Here is a 10795-nt window from a genome sequence, read left to right on the forward strand (position 1 = left end):
AATCCTCTACAGCGAAGAGTAGGAAGCAAAGAACGGTGAGTTGGAAAAATGTTCCTTTACCTAAAATGTGCAAAGCGGCAAGCGTAGACGTCGCTGTTTTATCCTCGAGCTGGAAATTCTTGGTGGGCGAATGTTTAACAAAGAGGAGTGGGGGAAAAGGAAATGGGAATGAGAGAAATCAGGAAAGAGGAATGGCAAAGACAAAGGAACTGCTTCAATGAGAACAAGTCAGCCGTCATTGTGAAAATCTTGGTGACAAATAGTTGAATAGGTGTTTGTTGTATATCGCCATATTGTGGAGCGCGAATACTTCTGTTGGCGAAAACTTTGAGAATTAGTGAAAGGTGAGCAGTATTACTACTTTCAGTACGCTATTGTTATGGATGATTTCGTATGAATGGCGCGGGACATTTTTTTTATGGATATTCTGGGTTACTCTTCTAATCTGTAATTTCCTTTTCTGATGGGATACTGTGTGCGTGCGCGCGCGCGCCCGTGTGTGTAATACCAACATTATATAGAAAGGCTTTGAATGAGTCAAATACATTTTTTGCACGATCGTAAGTATAGTTCGATTTTTAGGAAAGTGTACTTTTTTTCATACTGTTTGTAATGTAAAAAGTACAATTTACGCACTGAAAATCGAATGTTACACATGAACTTTGCTCACGGCCGTACAAAAATAGCGTGTGCAACTCGTGCGTGACTCTTTTTCATTCGCATGTTCGCGACAAGACTCATCGCCAGTGGTGCCGGCGAATTGTATGCGACGATCACGGCTCGTGAAAAAAAGTTCATTTGCATACTATAGTTGCATAATATACTATAGTCACATTGCATTCTGTGCCTCGACTTTTTGCATACGAAGTTTCCTCACTCTGAGCTCTTGGCCACGTGAATCACTCGCATATAGAAAAAAAAAAGGTGCTACTGGCGTGATCGCAACACGTGACTTTCTTATCACAATTGTTATTGGCATCACGTTACGGTTGTGAAATTACTTGATGTTAAAAATTGGGTGATGTAGACTTGACATAGAGAATTCTTTTAGTTTAGTCAGTTTTTTATCGAGTTGTATCTATTGTATCTACGTCTAGGTATTGACGTATACTGAGGACACTTTTCTGTTGGCTCTCATAAAACTGTTCAAAAAAAAGATCTGTACACTGCAGACTAGAGCATAGTAATTTTTTAATCAGACTATCGATAGACATTTTTTTTAATTTTTCACATTTCAGGTAAAGTGCGAGAACGGATTGGTGTATTGGTGTCAATTACAATACCAAAACTACATTTTATACATAGAAGACACGCAACAAATTTCATTGCGATCCGTAGCCTCTTTGGAAAGTTAATGTGTTTTCGGACAGAATTTACCACAGATAGACAGAAATGAGTGAATGCTTTTTTTGGAATCTAGGACCCTCAAAACATGTATTTCCATCAAAATCTGGGAGTCGATTTTTTTTTTGAATTGCAATACTTTTTTACATACTTTGTATATGATGAGAAAGTAAAAATACGGTCGCTCCTTAACATTTTAAAAATCAAACGGCATCACTTTTATAATAAACTGTAGAACCAGACGACAGCGTTAGATGTTTTGCTTATATGCAGGGTGTCTTACGACTTATTCCCCAATGGGCATTGGCATATTCTCCGTTGAAAATAGAACAAAACGCAATTTGCCCGAATGAAATCGGTTGCAGCGTTCTCGAGAAAATAAATATTAAAAATTTAGAAATATCATCATTTTAACCCTCAAGGTACGGACTATAAAAAAGTTACGTTCAGTACGGACATGGGTTAGCCTCACCCGACGACTTTGATTAGTTGTATATCGAGCTGTACTTTGTCAATCAAAATAATTTTTTTTTCATTTTGTGGGAAATTGTCTCAAAAATATGATAGCATTGTCAGATTAATCATTTTACGAATTGTTAAAAAGTTATAATTAAAAATTTGAACGGGTCTCGAAAATTTTTTGTAAAAAAACGTTTTTTTTTCAAAACGCTGTAACTTTAAAAAAAAGAAAAGATATCGGCATTTTATAAGTCGCGTTTGAAAGGTGAAAAGTTGTTCTTTAAAATGGCCGAAACGGTTTTTTGATCCATTCCAAAAACTATTTTTTTTTAACTATGAAAATACGCGTTTTTTCGAGATAGCGAAAAAACGTTGTTTCATTGATTTATGATAATAACGGTTAAAAATAAGTACTTTGAGCGCAAAAAAATTATTTCCTACATGTTGTTAAATAGTATTATATAAATAAATATCAAAAATAATTTTTTAAGACGAATGTTTATTATATAAAGTTTACAAAAGTTGCATTACACAGTATTACCGTATTCGCAGTATATTTTCGCTACGTGTTCTTTACACATAGCTTTTTTTCTTTCTTCCTCGTTTTCTCTATATAACTCCTCCAGAGCAGCAACGCTTCGAGTTATTCGACGCGTTGCTATTTTTTCAACAAGTATTCTGTAATCATAAATTACAGGAAACAAAATTTAACAAGTTGTAATTCACTACAAGTAGCAAAGATTTCGATATACGACATACATTCAAGTGATCGAGATCTACTAGAACGCATTATTTTGAGGTTAGAATCGACAAAATTAAAGTAAAGAGTATGTAATCTTATTTACCTTAATATTTTCCAGCAATAAATAGTCAAAAACAAAACTTTTTATTTTTCCAAAATTCGGATTTTGTCACGTTCAGTACGGACTGGGTGTACTACACCCGACCTCGATTTTTATGTGTCTAGCTCGAACACAAAGCGGAACTGACTCTGCCGCTTGGGACTCGAATAGTGTATACCAAAAAGTTCCCCCCCACCGGTCCGGGCCCCCACCTCCGACTTCCTTTTTAATAGGGCTACTTTCAAAATTCGCTCGGGTTACGCTAACCCAGTCCGTACCCTGAGGGTTAAGTAAGTTCCAATCATCACCAAAAGAAAACAATAGCAGTAGAAAATGAAATTGGCGGGCGTTTGCGTCTGTGAATACATTCACTCATCATTAGACTATGACTTATCGAACATGAGACATAATGATATTTCTAAATATTTAATATTTATTTTCTCGAGAACGCTGCAACCGATTTCATTCGGTTGCATTTAGTTCGATTTTCAACGGAGAATATGCCAGTGCCCGTTGGGAAATAAGTCGTGGGACACCCTATATATTAAATAGAGCTCCGGCAGAAGGTTTAACGTCAGCCCAGCTGGCGACCAGGGTGTTCACGAGGGTTTCACATCGACTAGACAGGATGCGTAGCCGAGGATTCAGTTCCAGGATACTCTACCTGGTGGCGTTCACGTTTCTGGACTCTCTAGCTGATGAGAACGAGGAGGAGCTGAAGAAACTGTTGAATCTGCCCCATACTATAATCAAACAGATCTTGGACGGTTCTGTCAAAGATGAAATACTGGACAAGACGCCAGGCTCGTCCGCGGAATACGAGTTCGTCGTAATCGGCGCCGGAGTCGGTGGTGCCACCGTAGCCGCTAGACTCTCGGAGATCCCGGAAATTAGCGTCCTCCTGTTTGAGGCTGGAGGAGAAAAGAACGCCCTGATGGACATTCCTCTTTTGGCCCACTACCTGCAGTTCCCGAGCTTCCTCAACTGGAAGTACGAGACCGAGCTTTCGGACACGTATTGCCTGGGGATGAAGGATTGAAAATGCAAATTGTCCAGGGGAAAGGTGATGGGCGGAAGTAGCGTTCTTAATTACATGATAGCGACGAGGGGCAACAGGAAGGATTACAACCGCTGGGCTGACCTGGGCAATAACGGCTGGTCCTACGACGACGTTTTGCCTTACTTCAAGAAGCTGGAAGGCTTAGACATTCCAGAACTTAACGAGGATATAAAATTTCACAACAGAAATGGACCCGTCATCATCATTCATCCTCCTTATCGCACGCGTATTTCCGAGAGTTTCCTGCAAGCTGGCGTCAAGATGGGATACGAAATTCTAAACTACAACGGGAGGAACCAGACCGGATTCTCCTTCGAACAGACCATGAAGAACGGCCAACGGATGAACAGTAACAGAGCCTACGTGCGTCCAGCGAGGCACCGGCAGAACCTGGTCGTATCGAAGCACAGCTTGGTCAGTGAAATTTTAAGAGACAAAGTCACCAAGAGAGCCTATGGCGTAAAGTTCCGGAAGATACGGAAACAGATGACGGTTCTAGCGAGGAAGGAAGTGATCTAGTGCGCAGGCGCAATAGGTTTACCGCAGCTGCTGATGCTATCGGGGGTCGGTCCTCGGGATCATCTTAAGAAAATGGGAATAGAGCCGATCCAGGACGCTCCGGTTGGTGACAATTTTCAGGATCACCTGTTCTACGGCGGTCTGGTATTTCCAATCGATGAACCGATATCGATTTTAAGAAAAGATGTTCTCAATCGATTCAAGGAATATTTGTTAAGTACGTGATTGCGAAAACTGGTCCGTTGACTACACCAGAGGGAACCAAGGCTCTGGCCTTTATCGACGTCAGTGGCACACCGGAAACGAAGAATTATCCTGACATGGAGCTACTGCTGAGCAGCAGTTCTCTTCTCGGTGATTCAACAATCCGAATTGCACTCGGTATCAGTGATGAACTGTGGAAAGAGACATTTGCCAAGTACGAAGGACACCATTCCTAGATTGTCGCGCCAATAATCCTCAGACCCAAGAATCGAGGTCTTATACCTCTCAGGGACAAGAGCATCTCCAGCAAGCCCAAGATCGTAGCGAACTACATGGATGATCCTGATGACGTCAGGGTCCTCATAGCTGAGATCAGAGCCACCATTGCTCTGAGCGAAACAAACCCAATGCGTAAGCTTGGCTCGCGACTGATTGACGTTGTGCTTCCCTCCTGCGAGCAGCATCCATTTAACTCCGATGCCTATTGGGAATGTGCGTTGCGCACTTGGACCTTGACCCTCTATCGATACTCCGGCACCTGCAAAATGCGACCGTGGAACGATTCGACGGCTGTTGTCGATCCTATACTAAGGGTAACTTTGACGATAGCCATTATTGTAAACAGTCTGTTTTTACACGGATAGATAGACACGGAAGACCTCATTGAGCACTCTTGATCTTTCAGGTGATCGGTATCAAAGGACTTCGAGTGGCAGATGCATCTATAATACCCGAAATTCCATCGGCTCACCTAAGTGTACCAACTTACATGATAGCCGAAAAGTTGGCAGACATGGCCAAGCAGGACTGGGGTTATCCCACGGATCCACTTCCATCATAAATAATGAACGAGATCGAAAGGGAAATCAAGGTGCTCCCAAGCTTGAATTTAAACCTGGTACCAACTGCCATTGTTTAGCTCGTAACGGGTGAAGACACGAGACATCCCTGACATGGAATTTCACTGATTTTCTCCAAATAGCCAATAACTAATCACGACGTATTAACAATAGCATTCGTGATGGAGTTCGCAGCTACTTAAGCCAAAATATGCCCGCAATGTAAAATTTCCAAAATTCTTGACTGTCCGAAATAAATGGGCCTTTAGACAAAAATTCCTATCTCTAATTCACAATTCTAAACCATTAGACAGTCTTTATAATTGTCTAGTCGCAAAAATACAATTAACAAAATAAAGCAAGGAAATTTGCGCAAGGGTGCAGCTGCAGCTGCTTCCATGTCTGACGATTATGTTGCGTCGTATTGGATTCTATGAATGTCACGAGTGTCACGAGTCATCCAATTAATCCGTAGCTATCATATTTAGAAATATCAACATGTCTTATGTTCGATAAGTCACAGTCTAACGATAATATTACAGTTTCTACGTGAGTGAATGTGTTCACAGACGCAAACGCCCGCCAATTTCCTTTTCTACTGCCATTGTTTTCTTTTGGTGATGATTGGAACTTACTTAAAATGATGATATTTCTAAATATTTAATATTTATTTTCTCGAGAACGCTGCAACCGATTTCATTCGGGCAAATTGCATTTTGTTCTATTTTCAACGGAGAATATGTCAGTGCCCATTGGGGAATAAGTCGTGGAACACCCTGTATATATAATTTTGAAAAATGCAGCAGTGCTAACTATTTATTTCGGACTAATTAGCGTTTGCTCTATGAAGTAATAACTCCTAGAGGCACATACATATAAGCTCTCCAATTTTATAAACTTCTGCCTCGTCCTGAAGTGACGAGAGTATTCAGTCTTTAAAGGGGTAATGGTTTAAATTGGATTGGAAAAATTATTAACTCTCTGCTAGCCGCGTGAATTTTATTGACGAGTTCAAGCGTGTGGTAGTTGTAGATAATTCTAATTTATTATGAAACAGAACGCCAGTTTTTACGTTTTCTTTTATCTTTTTTTTGAGTTTCACGGGCATAGTCCTAACACGAATTCTCCATCGAGCACGAGAAACGGTCTACAAGTGTAGACCAAGCTTTTAACGAAGGGTTAAATGTGAGATTTAACAGTCCCTGAATTGCTACGAAATATGGAACCAGTAGAGAGAAGGATACATAAATTTTAAGAAGTCTTGCAGGCACGTCTGTAGATGTAAGAATATTTAAAAAATGCAAATAAAAATAAAAGAAACAATGGATATGAAATAGGTAGTAGTAAATTGGCCATAGTAGTCCATTCCTAAGTTTCCCCTGTTCAGTGCTGATAGGCCAATAGTTGTGAAATTTACTGTTAATTGTTTTCAAATTTAAATAAAAAAATTTTTAAAATTGGAATAAATGTTTTTATTTCTAAAACATCAATCCGAGTACCTATATAAAGTTAGATGTGAACATCTTGTTGAAACCCTTTTATTTAAAAAATTGAAAATAAAAATGTATATGCAATCATAGATATTACATTTACAGTCAGTGAGTTTTTCTTTAAATATACGGTATACGTTTTTATTATTGTCTTTTCCAGATCTAACGTAAGTGAAGCAAAGGAAAATGAAACAGAGTATACGATGATTACGGGACGGTTTCAAAGGGCCTGCAATCAGTCGTGAGCGACACCAATACTGCTTGCGGTTGACTGATGAAAGAGGATAATGGTATCGACGTCAAAGTAAAGAGAGTAAATAAAGGGATAAAGAACTGAGTGGACAGCAGCAAACCAGGCTATTGATAAAAATGGACAAGATGGACTCTTTTCAATACGTCATATTAAAATCCTCAACAAAGTTACTCGTCACACTTTTGTCATTAATGAGTGAACGTTGTTTGAAAGCTGTGTTTTACAATAGTTTTTCGTATTTTGAGAGGGAAAATATTGGGTTGGCATGAAAGTAATGAGACACTTGGTTTATGTTCCACATATTCTATTATCTTTGTCATACAAGAAGCTTAGTCGATAATGTAATCTCCATGAGTATCTAAGACCTGTTGCCAACGACTGGACAAAGTTTGGATATGATCAAAAATAATTAATTTAAAAAAGCACATGTGTCGAGTTTTCTAGAGTGTCTCATTACTTTCATGTCAACCCAATAAATATTTAGAGAAAAAGGCAAATCTTATGAGAAAGTTTAATTTTTACTTTAAAAAAAATGTTAATTAGCCTAAATTCATTCGTACGTTATAAATATGATCAATACAATTTCGCAGACGTAAAATTAGCTTTTCTTTATTACTTTTGCGCGAAGGAATTTTGAAATTTCTCTAAAGCACTACAAAGAAAATCGATAAGTAGCTTTATAAATAATTCTAAAAAGACAAACAAATCAATATCTTTCATGAAAATGATGCAGTGACGTAAATCATAAAAACAGTATTATGAATTTGAAGATCTCGAACAAAATTTAGCACATGATGGTTTCAAAATCTCCAAAAGCAAAATGTTTGTTTTTAATTCTGTATGCACATGAATGTGTGAGCTCAGGGGAGCAACCCTGAAAGGTAACTACAAATTAATAATCGGTATTAAATATCAGTATTAAAATATACATTTTATAAAAAATACAAATAAAATGAAACAATATGGCTGACGGTGGCAGCACAAACTTCATAAGGTAAAATCGTAGTATGTATTATTAGTTATTTTCATTTATCGAAAACAATTCAATCTATTAAATTAAGATGGGTCTTTTTTTCTAAAACGTCGAAATTTTTTAATCACTTTTTCAAAATGCGATAATATAACGATATTACTTTTCATTGAAAACGCAAATTCTTTAAGTATACTCGTATGCACTCTAGCATCTATAATCTGTTTATGAGTACAGTATGGTTATTTGGCAGTTCGCAAACAATGCAATCCTTAATAAATCACACATAACCTGCCATAAAGTGACGAAAAGATATGCTAAAATGGAAAGATTAAATATATTTCAGGGCAAGGTTATGCACATGCATACTTTGTAATGAAAATTTTGTGGAGAATCATGTGTGGCTTGCTAGAGATTTTATTACTTTCGAATTATTAAAAAAACAAATTGAACTCGTGAATCGACTATAATTATGAAAATATTTTAACATATTGGTATATGGGTAATAGTAAACGAGCAATGATAAATATCGATTTACAGTTTTTATTCATTGAAACATTTCGGATTTTAGCTCTCGTTTCTTCGTGACTATGCATATAACCAGTCTGTAGCCGTTTCAACTCAAATTGCATAATACGATACCAAATAAACAATTTTCCTACCTAGAAATTCACATGTTCAGTGCGCCCACAAAACAGTTCTAACTTGAGCAAACAAAATTTTCCAAAACAATTCCAAATTTTTAATGATTATTAACTCTGTGAGCACTCAAGGGATTCATGTGCTTACATTTGCGAGCTGTCTTATTTATTATATTTTTCTAGAAGTCCCTGAAATTTAGGCCAGTATCATAGTACATGCATATTTAATATTGTTTTATAGAACTAGTAATATCAATAATACTCAATAAATAAGAAAATACTGAAAATTATACACATAAAATAAAATTTATTTAATTTTATATTTTAAATAACTCATTCTAGAGGACTTAACCCAGTACCGAAAAAGCTCACCGTTCAAAGGGTTAATTCAATTTGCCTTTCGAAATCGTGCATCGTCTCGTCATGTCCCATAGTGTAGTCTCGTTTTTTATTATTCGGTGATGAGTTTCCAAATACCACATCACAGTGCCGCGCATGATGACGAAACTTCTACTTTAATTCCATTACCTTTTAAAGGTATCTACCAGCCACCAGCATCACTCACACTCTTTAACCACATTCGGAAAACCGCATCGCTGTCCCCAAATCTAGCCAGAGCACTCTCTTTCACCGCAAATTTCCCAAAATTTCTATTCAATTTCCAATAGCTAAATACGCCGCAGCTTCTCGATTCACACGACAAACACAATAGTTATCAAGACATAATCAGCAGGTAATCGCGATTTTGATGCACGATCCTAGAAATAGAAGCGTGAAACGAGATTCATGGACTTTAAAATAACGTTTGAAAATACAAAGTGTTAGGATGTCGAACAAAAGACATGTGTATCCAGCTTAGTAATAACGTGAAGCAATTTTGCAAACGACAGTTTGGTTTATGCAACCAGCCACCATTTCTATTGCAATCGATGAGAGTCCACTAAAGATAGCTATAGCAAAGGGTTAGGTTGCATATGGTCAGAAAACTTACTATGCAAGGTATATATGTATATAGAATACTGAGGCGACAAGTCCACAGGGGATGTGATTGTTAGATGCGCAGCGGGGCAAAGGATACAATGTCGATAAGCACGAGCGCCGTATTATCGACATTATACGTAATCGAACGATGCAATGCAATGTTCCAAAGATGTGGGGATTCGATACTTCGGTGCATGCTGTGGGCAGGGGGGAGGTTCAGCGGCGTGGGAGAAAACTAGTAGTGCAATGTGTGCCTGTATCGTGCAAGGATACAGTCATAATCCCATAGGTCGATCCCGGTGCATTATTGGAAGTCGCAGATGCACTAGAGTGGAGGATGCGTAACCCGCGCATGCAAAGAGTATTATTGCTTCACCGCTTACATATGCTCGTTTAGGTACATTTATGAATGCAATAAATTCCTTAACCTTCTACTGTCTACGAATATCTAGATACCTCATTCCCTGGCTTCAAGTAGTTACCGACATCCGCTAATGCCCTGTCATCACTGAAGATTAGGAGAGGGTTGAAAAAGCGATACTGGATGGGAACGGGGGGTGACTTCGTGTTGTGTCTTGAATCATAAAGCGGAAGGGGATGGAACGAGATCTAAAGGAGGGGAGGAGGGGGTTACCCCGATGATGAGGAATTCTAATTCCAAAATTCTTACCATACATCACTGAGATTCCTTGGGTTGCCGACGTCGACTTCCTATCCACATTAATGCACATCTCACGACGATCGTTATCTCTCCTGAATGGGTTACTTGCGCATCTATTATATTTATTATTATTATTTCAGTGTAACAGTATCAGTAAATACATTTTTTCGAGAAGACAGCTTTATTAGGACCGTACTACAAAAGTGCCGACGTACATAAAGTTGTGCATTCCATATTCGAATTTCAGTATAAGGCTCTTAACAACTTCAAGTCTACCTTATTGATATTGATCTTTTCATTATAACATTTTTTTTTCTCGAAAATACCGAACAGAACTACGTTGTAATTTTTGCCATTAGGTTCATGGAAAATTTTTGATTTTAATAATAAAAATTTATTGCACCCATCATTATATGTATATATAATTTCATAAGTTAGCATCGTGACAGAAGATCATATTTCGTCATTGCATTTTAATTGCAAAGAGCGTAAGTGTTATCCTGTGTGTGTATGCATGCCGAGTAAGAGGGGG

General features: G+C 38.0%; 1 protein-coding gene and 1 long non-coding RNA gene across 3 annotated transcripts; one reads left to right on the forward strand and one right to left on the reverse strand.

Moving 5' to 3' along the window:
- Positions 1–185: 185 nt before the first annotated feature.
- On the forward strand, positions 186–6660 carry LOC112494339 (glucose dehydrogenase [FAD, quinone]-like). 2 transcript variants are annotated; one of them, XR_003059635.1, is made up of 2 exons: positions 186–344; positions 5114–5197. XR_003059635.1 is itself a non-coding variant. In XM_025084989.1 (2 exons), exons 1-2 carry the CDS (start codon positions 4761–4763, stop codon positions 5267–5269), a joined length of 417 nt encoding a protein of 138 aa, XP_024940757.1. In that variant the 5' UTR covers positions 4543–4760; the 3' UTR covers positions 5270–6660. The 2 variants fall into 2 exon arrangements, 1 of the variants encoding a protein (XP_024940757.1); XM_025084989.1 differs by lacking the exon at positions 186–344 and adding an exon at positions 4543–5021 and having other exon boundaries at positions 5114–6660.
- On the reverse strand, positions 2283–2805 carry LOC107267651. The gene is made up of 2 exons (XR_001537647.2): positions 2649–2805; positions 2283–2481 (listed from the first exon to the last, which is right to left on the reverse strand). It is a non-coding gene; the product is annotated as an uncharacterized LOC107267651 (long non-coding RNA).
- Positions 6661–10795: the final 4135 nt, after the last annotated feature.

The sequence above is a fragment of the Cephus cinctus genome, unplaced genomic scaffold, assembly GCF_000341935.2.
Source record: "Cephus cinctus unplaced genomic scaffold, Ccin1 Ccin1_scaffold0429, whole genome shotgun sequence".
NCBI lineage: Eukaryota > Metazoa > Arthropoda > Insecta > Hymenoptera > Cephidae > Cephus > Cephus cinctus.

Excerpts from the sequence above, each read along its gene's own strand:
- LOC112494339 (XM_025084989.1), top strand. The coding sequence starts at position 4,761 with ATGGATGATCCTGATGACGTCAGGGTCCTCATAGCTGAGATCAGAGCC. Across the intron at positions 5,022-5,113 it reads TTGTCGATCCTATACTAAGG|GTGATCGGTATCAAAGGACT; the intron begins GTAACTTTGACG and ends TTGATCTTTCAG.